This window comes from Microcaecilia unicolor, chromosome 1 (genome assembly GCF_901765095.1).
Source record: "Microcaecilia unicolor chromosome 1, aMicUni1.1, whole genome shotgun sequence".
In the NCBI taxonomy this organism is placed as follows: domain Eukaryota; kingdom Metazoa; phylum Chordata; class Amphibia; order Gymnophiona; family Siphonopidae; genus Microcaecilia; species Microcaecilia unicolor.
Genome location: NC_044031.1, coordinates 93722314 through 93742065, shown reverse-complemented (window position 1 = coordinate 93742065; position 19752 = coordinate 93722314). Strand labels below are relative to the sequence as shown.

General features: G+C 38.5%; 1 protein-coding gene across 3 annotated transcripts in view; it reads right to left on the bottom strand.

The window, feature by feature from the left end:
- Nucleotides 1–19752, bottom strand: part of PARD3 (par-3 family cell polarity regulator) — a 1299417-nt gene that overhangs the window by 597128 nt on the left and 682537 nt on the right. For all 3 annotated transcript variants that reach the window (XM_030199049.1, XM_030199057.1, XM_030199066.1), the window contains exons 13-14: nucleotides 13637–13825; nucleotides 1255–1422 (exon numbers count right to left, since the gene is read on the bottom strand). In XM_030199049.1, coding sequence (XP_030054909.1) covers nucleotides 1255–1422; nucleotides 13637–13825 — 357 coding nt within the window. The remainder of the gene's footprint in view (nucleotides 1–1254; nucleotides 1423–13636; nucleotides 13826–19752) is intronic.

Sequence of the window (19752 nt, the reverse complement as noted above, 5' to 3'; positions counted from 1 at the left end):
ATTTTTTTTTTCAAGTCTGTATGCTAGCAAGTCTAGCTCGTATCCTTTGTTGTGGGTGGGGTTGTCTGTCAGTTGTTGAAAGTTCCACATGTCCAAGAAGTCCGGTAGGTTTTGAGTGTCTCTATCGTTCTTGCAGTCTAGGTGTAGGTTTGTGTCTCCTAGTAGGATCACATTATTATTGTAAGTACAGTGAAACAAAATCCATAGAAGCATCCTGTGTGTTTGCCCATTTGCCCAGTGGGCGGTAGAATAGTGTACAGCTGATGATGTTTCCCTGTAGTGCGTCATCATTCGAGTTTACAGGCCATGGTATTCAGTGATGGGATTATAAGTTCAGAGGTGAGTTTGAGTTTGAAGCAAAATTTGTAGTGACTATGCCACCCCCCTGTGTGAGGTGGGTGATTTAATAACCTGCTGGGCATAATTCTCTGATCATTGGGTCATTGTGGGATCTCAGTCATGTTTCAGTTATGAAGATTAGTCCCGGTTGGTCTTCCTCTATCTGCCTTGCTGACTATGGATCTTGCATTGATATAACTAATGGGGATGAGTATTTTGGAACCAGGGTATTTGACACATTCTATTTGGACTGACATTTAGCTTTGTTGGCCTTGGTGTTTAGTGCATCTTTTTGGTTGGAGTTGGTTGTTCTGTGTCGATTGCTCATGGTGAATCCTATCATGTTAGCTATTCATGGGTATGATCCCCTAAATTGAGAATACTTGATCAGGGAAATATTCACATAACTATTAAAATCTCTTACAACCAAGAAATTAGTAAATGATGATCCAGAGTCAGCTAAAAGACCCAAAAGCTTGGAAATGGTCGAGACAGAATTTACAGATAGTAAACAAAATAATCAGAATTCCCAACATAGGAGAACGAGCAAGTTTCACTGAGAAATTCCACTTCTTCACTGAAGGCAGCTCTTTGTGACTCTGGGCAAGTCACTTAACCCTCCATTGCCCCATGTAAGCCGCATTGAGCCTGCCATGAGTGGGAAAGCGCGGGGTACAAATGTAACAAAACAAAACAAAAATCCAATGTCCCATGTTGACCAAGTCTAATATTGTCAACAACCACCACTCCTTCCCCAACCCTTACCATAACCTTGTGGCCTAGAATGATACACATAGTCTTGTGGACAAAATTGGGTCATGGTAACGAAATCATTCTCACCCTGTTTGTATTTTTAACTCCAAGAAAAGTTGAAGTCTTAAATATTTATAAACCATAAAATATAAACTGAATTACCTCATTGCACTTTATTCTCCTTGCCACAATAATCTGTATCATTCCTCGTTTGTTTCCTTCAGTTGACATAGACCTTCGCAGGGTTTCCATGGAATCTTGATTTGTCCTGCCCAATAGAGATTCTCCATTCACTGCTATTAACTGATCATTCACACAAAGACGGCCATCCTATTAGACAAGATTAAAATAGTTAGTAATATGAAATAGGTTTCATTTTCTAAAAAGAACTGCAATATACTGAAAACCTATCTACTCAGGGCTTAATCATGTAGTTGTGGAAAAAATAGATCATCATCATGTAATCAAGCTAAAGGTGTTACCTTTCAAACTTTTATTTAACAATTAAGTTGACAAGTCACCCAACATAGAAAGAACTAATGGCATTTGCATATTATGTTCCTTTTCAATATAAAACGAAACAGCATAATCTGAATTACATTAGTTACAGAGGTTAAGAATCGAAAGGCACTTCCATGGGTAAAATGGTATTTTACCCATAAATAGATTTTGTTTTAAAAGTAGCCTGACCTCAATAGGCCTGATTGTTTAACTGGACACCTATATGAGAAGTCCAAAAATGCACCTATTATAAGCCCTGTAGTGTGCAAATGCTAACATGCACACACATACTTTATAAAATTCAAAAGGCCTTTTGTGTGTAACAAGATATTTATACACAGAAAAATTTTTCTAAAATTACCTCCCATTTGGCTAAAAGCATGCACATGAAATGCTGGTTGAGAAAGACCATATATTTTTGGATTTTCAAAACCAGGCATGTTGTTTTCCCTGGAAAGTTTACTTGTAGAAAATGTAGGGCAGGTGTAGCTGAGAAGTGAGAATCCTTCTCTAGCTAATTTAACAAATTTCCTGGAATCTTAGAACCTTGCATAACTGCTAGAGCAACCATGATGGCTACCTGTGGAACCAATGAGGATAAAATTTCAGTGCTTAAGTCCTTTTTCTCTAAAAGGGAAGTTCTTTTTTTTTTTTTTTTTACAGTCAAAAGATTGATATTTTTCCTGATGTTTCTAGGGCTATACAAATTATTTATTTATTTTAAAGCATTTCTAGTCCATATCATCTACAATTCTGGGCGGAGTACAAAAATGTCCATAATCAAATACCATATAATAAACTTATTTAACTTATAAAACTCATATAAATCAACATAAGGACATGAATTAAGACACATAAAACAGTATGTAGTCTGAGAGCAATAATAAATATCAGAAACTCTTATCTTGAGGTAAGATTGAATATTCACTGAAACAGTATGGTCTTTAAGGCCTTTTTAAAAGGAGGCAGTTTTTGCAACTTAAAAGTTGTTTAGGCTCTAGGTGGGACTTTTTTCCTATGTTTTCTTTGAACGCAGGGATCGGTCCTAGGGCCGGCTCTTTTTAACGTCTTTGTGAACGATATTGCAGAAGGGCTGCCTGGTAAGGTTTGTCTCTTTGCGGATGATACTAAACTCTGCAACAGGGTGGCCACCTTGGAGGGTGTGAATGACATGAGGAAGAACCTAGTGAAGCTAGAGGAATGGACCGATATTTGGCAACTAAGGTTTAATCCCAAAAAATGCAGGGTCATGCACTTGGGTCGCAAAAATCTGAGGGAACAGTAGAGTATAGGGGATGTAGTGCTACAGTGTGCGAAGGAAGAGCAGGACTTGAGGGTGATTGTGTCTGATGATCTTAAAGCTTTCAAACAGGTAGAAAAAGCGACGGCCAAAGCCAGAAGGATGCTTGGGTGCATAAAGAGAGGCATGAACAGCAGGAAAAAGGAGGTGATAGTGCCGTTGTATAAGTCTCTGGTTAGGCCTCATTTGGAGTACTGCATGCAGTTCTGGAGACCGCACCTACAGAAAAATATAAACAGGATGGAGTCAGTCCAGAGGGTGGCTACGAAATTAGTAAGCGGTCTTGATTGCAAAAATTATAGGGACAGGCTTATGAACCTCAACATGTATACGCTGGAAGAGAGGAGACATGATAGAAACGTTTAAAATCTCAAGGGCATTTAAGTACAGGAAGAGAGCCTTTTTCAAATGAAGAAGAGCTCTGGAATGAGGGGACATACAATAAAGTTAAGAGGAAATAGGCTTAGGAGTAACCAAACGAAGTATTATTTCATGGAGAGGGTGGTGGAGGCGTGGAATGGCCTCCCGGTGGAGGTGGTGGAGTCGAGGACTGTTCCAGAATTTAAAAAGCATGGGATAAGTATGTGGGATCGCTTAGGAACAGGAAAAATTAGGGGTTACAGAGGATGGGCAGACTGGATGGGTCACATGGCGTTTATCTGCCGTCATTATTATTATTATTATTATTTATTGCATTTGTACCCCACATTTTCCCACCTATTTGCAGGCTCAATGTGGCTTACAGAGTGTTGTAATGACAAAGTCATGACAGGATATTGGAAACAAACAAAAGTAAACAGAGGATAGATGAGGAATTAGAGAAGATGGAATCTTTGTGTTTTGTGTCTTTAAGAGTTTTTTTTGTAGGCTCTATTGAAGAGATGTGTTTTCAGAGATTTGCGAAAGTTGCTTAGATTGTCCATAGTTTTTAGGGCTGGGGGTAACCCATTCCATATCTGTGTACTTCTGTAGGAGAAGGTAGTGGCGTATGCCTGCTTATATTTAAGTCCTTTACAGCTGGGGAAGTTCAGATTGAGGAATTTGCGGGCTGATCTCTTGGCATTTCTGGGTGGTAGGTCCACAAGGTTAAACATGTACAGTGGGGCATCTGCATGAATGATCTTGTGTACAATCGTGCAGATCTTGAATTCGATTCGTTCCTTGAGTGGAAGCCAGTGAAGTTTCTCTCTTAAGGGTTTCGTGCTTTCGTATTTGGTCTTTCCAAATATGAGTCTGGCTGCGGTATTTTGGGCTGTTTGGAGTTTCTTGATAATCTGTTCTTTGCAGCCAGCGTACAGAGTGTTACAGTAATCCAGGTGACTAATTACCATAGATTGTACCAAGGTGCGGAAAATGTTTCTCGGGAAGAAAGGCTTAACTCTTTTGAGTTTCCACATCGAGTGGAACATCTTTTTTGTAGTGTTCTTCATGTGGGTATCGAGAGTGAGGTTTCGGTTGATGGTAACTCCAAGAATCTTCAGGTTTTCTGAAATAGGAAGGGTGCAGTATGGTGTGGTTATAGTGGAGTAGTTGTTTGTGTTGTATTGAGAAGTGAGTACTAGGCATTGAGTTTTTTCTGTGTTGAGTTTTAGCTGGAATGAATCTGCCCAGCTATGCAAGGTTCTGAAGCTTTGGTTGATCTCATTGGTGATTTCATTTAGATTGTGTTTGAACGGGATGTAGATCGTGACATTGTCTGCATATATGTAAGGGTTAAGGTTTTGATCGGCTAAGAGTTTGGCTAGAGGTATCATCATTAAGTTGAAGATGGTTGGTGAGAGGGGGGATCCTTGAGGAACTCCGCATTCTGGTATCCATGAAGGTGATCTTTCGGCGTCTGTTATTACTTGGTAGGATCTGGTGGTGAGGAACCCCTCGAACCACTTGAGGACTGCGCCTCCGACTGCGAAGTATTCTAGTATATGAAGTAGTATTCCATGATCAACCATGTCGAAGGCGCTTGACATGTCAAATTGTAATACGAGTATGTTCTTACCAGTAGCAATTGTTTTTTTGAATGAGTTCATTGCCGCCACTAGTAAAGTTTCGGTGCTGTGATTTGATCGAAATCCTGATTGTGACTCATGTAGAATTGAGTATTTAGTTAATCAGTGAATTGTTTCGTAACTATGCCCTCCATTATTTTGGTTATGAGTGGAATAGATGCCACTGATCGATAATTGGTTAGGTCCATTGTGCTTTTCTTAACGTCTTTTTGCAGTGGAGTGAGTAGGATGTTTCCTTTTTTCGTGGGGAATAAACCGTTTTGGAGTCTGTGGTTTATTTGGTCCGTGAGGTCTTTCTTGAATTGTTTAGGGGCGGCACTTAGGGGCAGATCATGTTTCTATGTTTCAAGAAGCCAATTATGTGATTTTAGATCCTTTTCAGTTAGAATCCTTTCTTCTTAATAAATAGTAAATAAATTAATCTGCTAATAAAGATCTCACAGCTAGACTTGAGGACTATGAGAATAGAGGATGACATAATAACCTTCGTTTTATTGGTATCCCCTCCTTTGTCACAGATCATGCCCTCCAAACTACCTTTGAAACATGGCTGCCAGAAGCACTGGGCTTACTGGCTTTGGCTGGAGGCCTGAAAATCACATATTTCAAACACTTCCATGCTATGACATCACAGGCCCCTTCATGGAGAGGGTAGGGGCACTATACCATCATCCCATAGCTCGCATATTGATTAATGGTGGTTTGACCTTGAGTTGCAAAGAGGCACAAGACAGGGATGCCTACTCTTGCCACTCTTATTTCTACTAGCTGTGGAGCCTTTGGCGGTAAAGCTACGAGGTGCAGCAGATATAGAGGGAATTCAGGTGGAATCTACTGAACTCCGCATTAGTTTGTTTGCAGATGATATGCTGCTATACATGAAAAATGCTGACCAAACAATACCACACATCATGTCTATAATTGAGTTTGGAAGGTTTTCAGGCCTCAAGATTAAATATGATAAGTCGGAAGCCTTACCCAGTGCGTTTTGTCTAGCAATAAAGGTGCCGGTACTCAAATGTCTGGCTACCCTTCAGGGGTGGGGTAATCACTGAGGGACCCACCCCACAATAGCCAGGCCCCCTGCAACCAGTCACAGAATCTATGACGAGGCAGAACTGGTGTGTAGAGCCTGAGGACTTTCACTAAAACTTGGGGATCATGGGTCAATTTTAGCAGACAATGGAAAAGGTGCCAGTACTCAATATCCCCAAATACCCCCCTTAAAAAATGCCTTGGCCTTACCTCTCCACATTAGATCCACAGATACTTGGCATAAAAATCTGGGGGTTGGCCTGGCAAAGGGCAGAATCAAATATAGTAACATAGTAAATGACAGCAGATAAAGACCTGAACAGTCCATCCAGTCTGCCCAACAAGATAAACTCATTTTACATGATATGTAATACTTTATATGTATACCTGAGTTTGTATTTGGGCATATTTATTAGCCTCGAATACACTGTCAGGTACAAATATAATGTGTAATGTAATTCTAAAGCTTGGTCAGATGTGTGACAACTGGTTGCATTTACCCTTGTCCTTGTTTGGGCACGTAGGCTTAGTCAAAATGATCATCATCCCCAAGTTGTTACATACCCTTCAGACCCTCCCACTCTGGATAACCTGAAAAGATGAGCTTCTGTTCTGTTCCTACATTTGGTCCTTTATATGGCACAATAAACCGGCTAGGATTGCATGGCCAGAATTGGCATTGCCACGGGAGCAGGGGGGTTTGGGTCTTCCTGACCTCCGCTTTTATAACGTGGTTGCCCTGTTTAGATGGATACATGATGCTATTACGTCCCTTCAGCTTTATTCCTCGAGGGGTCTTCTTGACAGCTGCAGTGCATCGACTTCTTTCCTGGTCTATCTCCATGGCTTGGAAATTGGAGCTTCACCGTTTTTCCTGCTGCCTTTTCGCCATGCATGGAGATGGTGGAGACTCAGGGAATCCAGGAGGCTAGATGTGTATCCATTCTTATCGGTATGCGGCAGCTCACAATTTACCCCAGGCCTAGGTTCATCCATTTTCCATCAATGGGGAGGGGGGACCCCTCTTCTGCTATAAAACATTTTGGAATTGGGTGGCAGACAGATGTCTACTTTTCAACAGCATTGCTAAGCTTGGGGGATACTGTCTACACACTACTTCCCTTATCTACAAATCTGACACTACATTTCTGAGATGGGCAGGGTAGGAGGAGAGGGGGGAGATCAGAGAGGAGTGGGAGCCATTAGCAAATTACTGACACCATGGCTAAGCAAAACAAATTATCTTACTGGTACAAAGTTATAAGAGCACAAAGGGCAGAGACATACTTACAGGGGATAGCTCACTCATGGTCACAGGATCTCCAGCTACCTATGACGGTGACAGACTTACAAGCACAATTCCATGGCCTTTTTGCCAAGGTTAAAGATGCTGCCTTACAGGAGGCACAGTTCTGGATTCTCCATAAATCATATCTGACGAGAGTGTGAGATGCCCAATTGGCCTTATGGTCCATGGATACTTATTTACAAAATATAGAACTCTGTTTTTGGAATATTTTTTAAAACCTGCAGATCCAGTTGGAATGGGATCATACAGTCTTACTCCTCGGAGATGACCGAGTATTTATAGAACAAAGCCTCTCAAGGATTCAAATTAAATTTTTAACATTGGTAGTCCTTCTGTTTGAGAAACTGATCCTGTAGTTCTGGCCATCCCCAGAGGATCCTCCTTATTGTAACTGGATCACGCCCATGAGGGAACTGGCATCTTTTGAGTTTCTTATTTATTCCAAACACCACTCACTAGAGTGGCGGGAATATGCATCACTCTGGAATAGATTTCTGTCTTTATGTCCCAGTGGCCAGAGGCAAATGCTACATAGCGAGTCATGCTTGGGAGAGCTCTTAAATCCCTGGGTCACTCCTAAATAGATTCTGTTATATGGCTGTACTTGATCACTAATATTGTGTTATCGGGGGAGGGGGGGTTGGGGGGGAGGTTGTCCTTCAGGGGGTTATAGATGAGGGGAGTTTCTTTTTCTTTTTGAAACTGTGTTGTATATTTTGTACACATTCCTCTTCTGTTTTTGATGCATGCCAGCTGTTTCATGACTGTCATTGTTTTATATATGACTTCCATAACTCTTAATAAAAATGATATTAAAAAAAAAAAAAATATATATATATATATATATATATATATATAAATATATATATCCTCCGAATTCAAGATTTAGGACTCTGTTCGCAGAATCAAGATTCTCAAAATTAGAGTAAAAAATTTTAACATTAAAACATATGTCCTCTGAATTCTGCATTTAGGACTCGGTTTGCAGAAACAAACATTTTCAGATTCTTTCTAAAAAAAACAATGTTGACATCGCAAGAGGACTACAACTGAATTCCATAGTGAGGACATCTGATAATAAAGCGACACCGAAAAAATGTCTGATTGATTTTAAAGCAGTGACATCAGGAAATTGAAGGAAAAATTGATTTCGTGTATGAGATTTATGAAGGAAAGTCACTAAATCCATCATATACAAAGAGGCTGCTCCCAATTAGTATTTCCACCTAACTCCGCTGAGTGTCTCCTGGTCTTTGTACTTTTTGAAAGAGTTTATGTTTGTGTTTTTGTTTATTTAAAACTTGATATACCACCTTTACATAATAGGTCAAAGCGGTTAACTATATAAAAAATTATTAACATAAAATCAAAACAAGGAAAAGGAACACCAATTGCAATAGGAAAGAATACAATCATTCACACACAAGGAAACAACACTCACTCACTCAGTCAGTCACTCAGAAACAGATGAAAAAAATCCCAAGGCACAATGTGTGCATACCAAACAGGTATTAGCCTCAAAGAATTGCAAAAACTAAATGGAAAGTTGGGGAGTGCTAAATGGAAAAGTTAAATGGAAAACGTGAGTTTTGAGTTGTTTTTCAAATTTGGTAAGTGAAAGTTCTGACCTAATACTTGAAGGTAGATTATTCCATAGTGATGGCGCTAAAAATTAGAATGCAGAATTCCGGGTTGACTCATGACGAGCTTGTTTAGGGGATGAGAGCACCAGACGATTGGCATTGAGTGAATGAAGTAAACGAGAAGGGGTATAAGGGATGATTAGAGAGGAAAGATATGCAGGCCTGCAAAACTATAGTGTCTTAAAAGCAGTAGAATTTTATAACAGACGCAATAGGAGATGGGTAATCAGTGAAGCATAAGGAATAAAGGAGTAACAGGATCAAACTGTTTGGCCTTAAAAATCATTCGATTGCTGAGTTTTGAAGAGTCTGAAAAGGCATAATTGAAATTGGGGAAGTCATGCGTATATAGTATTACAATAATCCAGACGAGAGATAATAAAGGTATGGATCAAAGTATGTAATGAATTTAAATCCAGGTAGTTTCGGATTGAGAGCAAACGTTTTTACAATTTTACAATGTTAGAAATCTGTTTACCAAATGAAAGTTTGGAATCAATGAATACTTCCAAATAACGAAGTGAGTCTATGGGAACAATTTGATGGTTAAAAAGACTCAATGGCATTGAACCACTAATCCAACATGCTGTCATTTTTGCGGGATTGAATACAAGTCTATGTGAGACCAACCAAGCAGATAATAAAGAGAGTGCCATTTGAAGGGGTTCTAAGTCTACTGAAATCAGTAATGTAGGATATATTAACAGAATATCATCTGCATAAATGAAGAAACAAATGTTATGAACTTGAAGCAGTGTTTCTAGAGGACTGAGAAAAATGTTAAACGGTAATGGTGAGAGCACTGACCCCTGTGGAACCCCATAAGTCATCTTTAGGAGTTGATACTGAGAAGATTCTGCCTGTTAGAAAAGACTTAAACCAAGCCAGAGTACTACTGACAAGACCAAGCGACTGAAGACGTGCCAAAAGTAATGAGTGATCCACAAGTTCGAATGCGTCCAACAAAGTCCAGGGAGATGAGGAGACTGATTTCTCCTCTTTCTTGAATAGTATGAAGTTCACTAAGCAATGCAGTCACTGTTGCTTCTGTACTGTGCTTGGCTCACCTAGTACTTAGTGTTTCCCGCCAGTATAAAGCAACCTCATTATTATTAAAACTACACTGGCTTCCAAATAATGTATGTATCACATTTAAATTATGTACATTTGTCTTCCAGACAATGAAAATCTTATTGAGCTGTCGACAAGAAATATTAATAACTCTTCCAGAAACCCCCTTGCCTTACATTACCCACAATATAATAAAATTAAATATAAAAAGACTTATATTGCTGGTTTCTCATATCAATGTACCAAGAGCTGGAACTCAATACCTAAACAACAACGGCCCTTAAAAAATACTCCTCATTTCGCAAAATGCTAAAAACATATCTGGTAAAACTGGCTATTGCTGATGGAAGAATTCAACCCAATATTTAATACACCACAAATTCAAGATCTTGTTGTTTCCATTACCTGTCACCCAATGTTTCTTTAACTACATTGTTCACAACCATTTATACACCATATACGTTATGTTTATTGTAATCTAGTAATTGTATAACTAATTGTCTCTGCTTCATGTAAACCATTAGACCCTGAACAAGCTTTGGGATATAAATGTCATAAATAAATAGTTCCTGGTGCATAAAAATGGGACCTGTGGTGAATAACATTATCAATGGCATTAGTGCATGTTAATACTATAATGCACATTTGCCAACCTAGCCTCAAGTATTTTTAACTTGTTTACCAGTAGTTCAATATACTTTAATAAAATTCATAGTAACAAAGACTAAAAAATTTTACTTTATAATGTTTGGGGTGTCATGCTGAACCAAACAAGACTTAAAAAAAAATATCCTCCTCAATTTATGGAATGCATATGGTGACCTCAAGCTAAAATTTTCAAAGAGACACCTCTTACAATAGGAAAGAATACAATCACTCAGACACAAGGAAACAACATTCACTCACTCACTCACAGTCACTCAGAAACAAATGAAAAAAATCTGTTACAAACCATTAAATATTTAAAACTGGCAATCTTGTAGGATTCCATGGGGGGAGGGGGGACTTGCTTTTTTATTCTGTGCCTGCAGAAAACACTTTTTATTGAATAAAATCCTGTATTTTATTATCATTTTATTTTTATTATTATTGTTGATAAAAGCTAGCAATTGTCTATAAAATAGAAGATGGTGGGTGCCTTACATGACTTGCTTGAATGTGATTCTACTGCACTAGCCCATTCAAAGCTGTTTCTACACAGGCACACCAACATCTCTAGCTTTTTCACAGTTGCTACCGCTATATCTGTATGATATCAAAAAGCAGCAAAGATCTTCCAAAACTTCACATTGTATATTCTATCTCAGTGGTTCCCAAATCTGTCCTGCAGGGCCCCCAACCAACTAAGTTTTTCGAATGCCTAAAGTAACTATGTATGAGATAAATTTACCAGCAATGGTAACATCGCACGCATCTCTATTGACTCATTGCAGGTATCTTGGAAAACTTGATTGGGGTAGGGGACGGTCTCCCAGGACAGGTCTGGGGATTACGCTCCTAACTGCTTTTGCAACAAGGGCATTTGTTCTGGCATATGAATAAATTAGGAGTGGGCATTTAGTGCTCTATTAATGCAATTATGGTGAAAATGTTTTAACTCCTGTCTGTTGCCCAGCATTGCTTTCTCTCCCTTGCCTATCCTATTTCAAAAGTTGGCATAACAGAGGAAAGACATCGGCGTCAGTTGCAAGTAGCATGTGGGAATTGTTGCTGGAGACCCTATGAAGAACCAGATAAATGTTATGATAAATGCGGGTGGGGGGGGGGGAGCGCTGGACTTTGTGTACTGTGGGGGATCAGCAGTAGGAGAGGAGAGAAATGGGTGTCTGTGTGACAGGGGTAACAGGTTTAGCAGCAGAAGGGGAGCTGAAGGGGAAGGATGAAGTAGGAAAGGATGAAGGTAGGTACCTGTATGGAGGAGAGGGGGAGCAGTGTGCTGTAGGAAGGAAGTGTGTATTTAGCAGGTTTAAAAAATTTCCATGCAGTTAGAATTTACCAGTAACAAGTCATCCAGTCCAGAGGTTCGACTAATCATGTGATTAAAAATTGTAATACCGCGATTAATTTTGATTAGCATTTTTAACTGTTGCCCACCCCTAATTGAATAGCATGCTGTAAAGGATAATCAGCCACGCTGAGCATTTGTTCAAAAGGATGTTTGGGTCAACATTCAAAAAAATTTGAAAAGCATGTGTCCAAAATGCATGCCATGATTACTCATAATTAATTTCGCAATTGCAATTTTTTAATCATGAGATTAATTGCAATTAAATTTTTTAAGTGGTGCCCACCCCTAAAATAAATTTTATACTACATATAATTACATAAATTCATGTCGGGTTTGACTGCATGCATAACGTGAACATGATTCATCTCAATTGGCTATTCCAACACTCACACTTTAAACATAATCCATGATTAGCACATTAGTAAGGGGGCATTTGTCTGCTCTAAATGGTTATATCCCCATATGTAAACATATTTCATGCCTGGCCATAACACTCTTTGGACAGGGACTTTTGAAAACAGCTTGGTTCAAGGAGCTTATGATTCTTCTTGGAAATTGAACTCTGGCAAATTAAATCTTTTGCCAATAGATGGTTTGTTTACCACAACTAGAATGTGTTTGTCTAAATGAGTCCAGTTATCTTTCACTATATAATCTAGAATTCAATAAAGTCTCTCTAACAAAAACAATGTTATAAAATATGTTATGTCCTTAGCATAAGACATTTTAATTCAAACACAATATTATGCCCAATGGACCATTTATCTAATAACTTCCAGGACCATTTATCTAATAACTTCCAAATAGCTGATAGCATTTGTCTATTCCAATCACTTATACACTCGTCATTTCAACTAATTTCCATAATCTCTTTAAGTAAATAGCTTTCTTAATTGAAATATACCAACATGATTATTTCCTTGTTCTCTGGGCCTCCTTGAAGATTGATATACATGTATGTCTTGATTTAAACAACCTTAATATAAACCTAAAACCATTTAAGATTGAAAAAAAGAAAATGCCTAGTAAGCCTCATTATGGGGCCTATTTACAAAGGCGTGAAAGTGCCTACACACATCCAGAATGCGCCAAATCTGCGTTACCACCTGGCTAATGTGTGCCCCGGGTGGTAATTCCAAATTTGGCGCACACTGAAAACACACAGTAAAAAATAATTTTCTATTTTCTACCGCTGGGGCGTTCACCAGCAGTAATCGGCAGTTGGCGCATACTGGACGGTTAACCATACGGGTAACACATGAGCCCTTACCACTAAGTCAATGGGTGGCATTAATGGCTCAGGCCATAAATAGATGTGTGCTGGTTTTCACTTTGCCACACGTTCATTTCCCGGCTCAACCCCCCCCCCTTTTTTTTTTTCCAGATGCAGTGGAGAAATGGTCCAGTGTGCATCCAATACATGCACCCACACTACTGCAGGCCACCTTTTGGTGTACCTTCATAACAGGGCCCCTAATTAATGAAGGTACCATATCAGATGAAGAAATCTAAGTTCTCAGTAGCTCAAGTACAAATGACAATTTGTTTGGTTTCTTTAGCAAGTTACCACAACCTATATAGACCCCAGTTAATCCTCATCCAACAATACTTGGGATAGTGTGATGAATATGATGTTTGACTCAGAGGTAATGAATGTTCATGAATACTTACCTTTGATGCTGCTCCTCCATTAATAATGGACTTAACAAAGATCCCCAGGTCGGCATGATTCTCCTTAGACCGGTTACCTTTGACACTGACACCAAGTCCTGCTGAGCCAGAATCATTCAGGGGAACTTCAAATGTCAGGAATTCTCTAGTCCCATCAGGTGTAAGAACAAGATCATCTTCTTCTACTTTCTATTGGGCGAAAAAAAATCATAAAGTGTTTAAAAACATTTCTTAGAAATAGCAAACAGCGTGTGTAAAAAAATAGAACATTTCTGGTAGTGAATAATCAACAAAACTTAGGGGCTCTTTTACTAAGACACACAGGCGCCTACACATGTACAATGCGTGTCAACTTAGAACTACAGCCTGGCTACCGTGTGCCCAGGTAATTCTCATTTTGACATGTCCAAAACATGCAGAGAATAATTTCTATTTTCGACCTCGTGGCGCTAACTGGACAGTAATCGGCAGTGTATGCACGCTGATGATTACCACCCGGTTAATGTGTGAGACCTTACCCAATGGATGGCGGTAAGGTCTCAGGCCCAAAAAGGACACGTGCTGATTTTTATTTTGCCGCACGTCTACTTTCAGGGAAAAAACAGGACTTTTTTTCCAGGCATGCTGAAAAATGGACCTATGTACATCCAATACATGCGTCTACACAGCAAAGGCCATTTTTCAGTTCACCTTAGTAAAAGGGCCCCATAGGGAGCACTATATAACAGAAGAACTAAAGCAGCAAATTTTTTAAAAAGGCACAAAATTCCATGCATAAAATCATGATTTCTTTTTTAATTTCCATTTTCTAAAGGTATCAGGTATCCAGGTTTCCTGCAGCAGTTCCTGGGTAGAGCTGATAAAGGAGGTACAATGGTTGTTCAAACGGAAGATTATGAAAGTGAGATTTATAATCAATTAACTGATATTCATGTGTATTGTCCTTTAGAGAAGGATCCCACTGAACATCACAGGGGTTGAAAACTGGGTTTTTAACTCAGACAGAATTTCAATATCTAAATAAGAAGAATCCCATGATTTTGATGTCTTATACGCTACCAAAGATACACAAACGTCTTGATAATCCCTGGGTCATCCTATCATATCTTCAAGCAATTCTCTTTTGGAACTGTTATTTATTTATGTTGATTGGTTCCTTAAACAACAAGTAGAAGAGAGTGCCTCATATGTGAGAGATACAACACACTTCTTATTGTTTGTTACAGGATACTTCCAGTGAGAATTTTCCTCTTATAACAGTCCCTCTGGACATTGTTTCTCTATATACTTCGATCCCACAGGACGGGGCCCTGCAGGTTCTTTTTGATGCTCTAAAGTCTCAAATGAGGCCTCATTTAGTATCCACTTTGTTTCTGATGTCATTGGCTGAAACAGCACTGAAAGAGAATTTTTATTGGCTTAAAAATTAACTATTTTTGCAAATATCTGGGGTTGCAATTGGTGCAACAATTGCCCCTTCAGTTGCCTATTTATATATCATTGTGTTTGAAGATCAATGGCTCAACGGAGCTCCCCAATATGAGAAGTCATTTCGTTGATATTGTTATATTGATGATATCTTTATTTTATGGACGGGAACTATTCACCAATTTCAGTTCTTTGTGAGTTGGTTGAATTGCTGTGACTAGGATATTGCTTTCACTAGTCAAGCATCATCAGAGGCTCTCAGTTTTTTAGATGGGATGATTATTCAATGTGAACATGAGTTTCAGACATGTGTGTACACAAAGCCTATGGACTCGAACAACATCTTACATTTTGGAAGTAGTCATCTCATCCATCTTTTAAAAATGCTTTCCATATTCGCAGATCTTAAGATTCAGGAGAATCTGTTCTGATATGGTAGACTTTAAAACACAAAGTTTTATTTCTAAACTGAAATCTTGAGGATTCCCAGAGTTCTCCAAAAGGCATACAAACATGCTAAATACAGCCATTGAGAAAATTTATTGCAGTCTAATATTAAAATGGGGTCAATAACTCCTTGTTCATATGTGTCTTGAAATACACTTCTGGAAATTCTGATTTTGCTCGGATTATTAGAAAACAATGGAGAATCCTTCAGGTACATCCTTTGTTTAAAGACACTCCCTTAGACTAGCACAAGGAAAAATAGTTAGAACTACTGAGTTCCCCTAAGATGGTCATAAATACATTTAATGAAGGCCATTTCAAATGTGGCCAGTGTAAGACTTGTGAGATATCTACTGATCCTACAGAATTAACCTACTACTACTACTACTAAACATTTCTAGAGCGCTACTAGGGTTACGCAGCGCTGTACAATTTAACAAAGAGAGACAGTCCCTGCTCAAAGAGCTTACAATCTAATAGACAAGTGAATGGTAACCAACCCGATAGATCTGAAATTATATTGGCTGAAGTATGTCACAACCTATAACAGTGATTTTGTAGTATTATGTCATTAAATGTCTATGTCAGAAACTGCATTAAGGTAAAACTACTAGACCTTTCACAATCAGGATTAATGAACATCTTTCCTGTTTACAATGGAGAAAATTAGAGGCTCCATTGGATGCCCACTGTACTTACATTCTTTTGATTCTTTGGTATGTTTTATTTATTGATCAACAACAGTAGACATTAGAAGTGGGGATTGGGCTAAACATTTGCTCCAATTGGAACAAAATTGTAGACTACAGGGTGTTCGACCTAAAGAGTTAATTGTTTGCACTGACTGGAAGAATTTTCTTTTTATGGAGGGCTCCTTTAAATGGTGCCAAGCTGTGACTGGTGCAGGTCTTGATAGAATCTTTTTTTAAGCTAGATGCCATTTTGTATTCAGACTTGTAGAGCAAAAAGAGTAATTTAACAGAGCATATAGCTGTTATATTTAGTGCTTGAATCCCTAAGATTGTTTTGAAAGTGAAAATGATACCCTGTGTTGTCCTGCAGTGTAATAAGTGAGCAGTATAAATTTGATCAGGAATGGGAACTTCCTCCTGATTAGCTTTAAATAGTCATTTTTTTTTTAAATTTTTCTTACATTTGTACCCTGCGCTTTCCCACTCATAGCAGGCTCAATGCGGCTTACATATTATATACAGGTACTTATTTGTACCTGGGGCAATGGAGGGTTAAGTGACTTGCCCAGAGTCACAAGGAGCTGCCTGTGCCTGTGGTGGGAATCGAACCCAGTTCCCCAGGACCAAAGTCCACCACTCTAACCACTAGGCCACTCCTCCGCTGTATAGTATACTGTATAGTATGATGCTAAGTGTATTATGTATATCAGAAGTTCAAGTGTTAGAGCAGCACTGTTAAATTTATTTTTACTTTTTTATTATTTTGTTTATTAATTCTGTGGTCCTAAAAAGGACCGTTTGAAATAATTTATCAACTTTAATATTTGGCTAAAAACTAAAGCATATTCATTGGTCAGAAAACTCTCGATGCCATTGGTTCATTTCGATCTGAAAATACATCAAATTTAGAAGCTCCTAATGGAATACCAATGGGCGGGACAAAAACCACTACAGGCGTAGAAAAATATCAAAGAAACACATTAAACTGAAGAAAACTTGAATTCTGAAAATGGCATATGATATGCAATATTTTCCACCTTACATTTTGGGAAGAAAGCTGGACAGAGATGAAAGTTATCATTATCACACAGGTGATGCAGCACTTTTTCACACCATCAATAATTTCTAAGCAGTTTTAGAGTTATTCAATTTTATTTCATATTTATATCTACATATGGGAAGCTTTCAAAGAAATTAAAAAGCTGTTGAGTAAAAAAAAAAACTTTTGTTCTTCACCTTTTAAGTCACTAGGCTGAAAAAGAGGGCTCTGTTGAGCCCTATGAAAGATAAGTTCCCTTTCTGCTCCTTTGCCCTTTAGCTCCTGTTGGCATTGTTTGCAAGTTTGTGAGCTAAAAAAATTATTGTATGGAAAGTGTTATAAAAATCTGTAAAAAAAAAAAAAAAAAAAAGCTTAAAATGAAATAAAATAATATTAGGTATGGGTTTGGAGGTTTTTTATCCAATGATTGGACCATTGTAAGATGTGTTCAGTCACTGTGTGACAGGCTTGAACCACTACTGAGGTCTTTTTCTTCTATTGTTAATGGGTGTATACTTGACATTGAGATCCTCACTGTATGTTGTTTTGGGTTATCTTTGAGTTTTGAGTGGGGATATTTTTTCATCTTGTTATGTTATATATCATAGCAGCCATAAAATTCAAAACAAATTTAAGAATGACCAAACAGGCTGCTAATAAAACAAGTTATGAATAAAGGGACAAAACTTTGAAAGGAAGCAGACATATATCTAAAAAAAAAAAAAACCTCTCAAGCATCAGCATAAGAAATTTGCATATCAGAACAGAAGTGAAAGTAAGAACTACCATGATAGAAACCACAGAAATCCTTCAAACAGAAATCAAAACTGTATTATAAGGTATCAAAGAGGTGACCAAAGATGCAAGCAGACTTCTAGTTATCAATTTAATTCGAAGAAAACTTCAAAAACATCCCATCTAAAAATGCTAAAATTTAAAGGGCCCATCTTATAATCATAAGTGAAAATATTAAGGAGTCATTAGACTAGTGGGTTCCCAAACCTGGTCCTGGAGGCACCCCAGCCAGTCAGGTTTTTATGATATCCACAATGAATATTCATGAGAGAGATCTGCATGAACTGCTTTCACTGCATACGAATCTCTGTCATGAATATTCATTGTGGATATCCCGAAAACCTGACTGGCTGGGGTGCCTCCTGAACCAGGTTTGGGAACTACTGCATTAAACTGATGATTGTAAGACAGGTGCCTTACAATCACTTTTTGGTGTGTGTTATTAGGCATGAAAAACTGAGGTCATTAGACTCCAATTTTTGCTGTTTGAAGTTGGTTCTTTGAAGGGACTAATTGCTGGCTAGTTAAACATTTTGCCCAGAAAACAAAAAACATTTTTTCAGTAGTCTCTCTTTCTGTGTGTGTGTTTTTTTTTAATTATTATTATTATTTTAATTACCCTAACACAGACTGTTTAAATGTCATGTCAGGACATGCTAGGGAGGTAAAGGTTCATAGGTAAATTAAATGTCTGCTTTAAGATGCAGCTGGTTCAGGGACCAACATGAGGAGGAGCCATTTTAGATCTATTCCTGAAAGCAGGGGTTCCCAAACCTGTCCTGGGGGAGCTCTCCAGTTAGCTAGGTTTTCAGGATATCCACAATGAACATGTATGAGATAGATCTCCATACCACGGAGGCCGTGTATACAAATCTCTCTCATGAATATTCATTGTGGATATCCTGAAAACCTGACTGGCCGGGGTTTCCCCAGGAGAGGTTTGGCAATCACTGCCTTAGAGAAACACAGGATTTAGTGCAAGAGGAAATGGTGTTGGGGCCACTTTGCAACAGTGATCATAACCTGTTCCAATCTGACTTAAAAACTGGAGGAAGGACACAAAGGAAATCCACTGTGCTTACATCTGAAATTCAAAAGGGAGACTTTCATAAAATGTAGGAAATGGTTTAATAAAATAAAAAAGCTCAAAGGCATAGTTCCAAAGGGTAAGAATTTACATCAGTTGTGGATGTTGCTTAAAAATACCATCCTGGAAGTCCAGATCAGATGCATTCCACATATTTATTTAAAAAGGTGGAAGGAAGGCCAAATAAGAGCCAGCATGGATAAAAGGTAAAGAGAAAGTGGCTTTTATAGTCAAAAGAACATCTTTCAAAAACTGAGAAAAGGATCCAAATGAACAGGAAACAGCACAGACGAAGCTTCCTAACAGAGGCAAGTACTCATACCAAAATCTTTTTCAGCTATATTTGAAACAAAACACCTGTGAAGGAATCAGTTGGACCATTGGATGACTATGGGATAAAGGGAACATGCAGGGAGGAAAAGGCCATAGCAGAAAGACTAAGGGGCCCTTTTACTAAGCTGCGTAAGGCTCTACGTGCACCCAAAGTCCACCAAAATGGAGTTACCACTCGGCTACCGCGTGGCTCTTGCGATAATTTCATTTTTGGTGCGCATCCGATACACTCATGCAAAAAAATAATTTTTATTACCGGACGTGTGCCAAGTGACATTTGGCACACGTAGGTCAT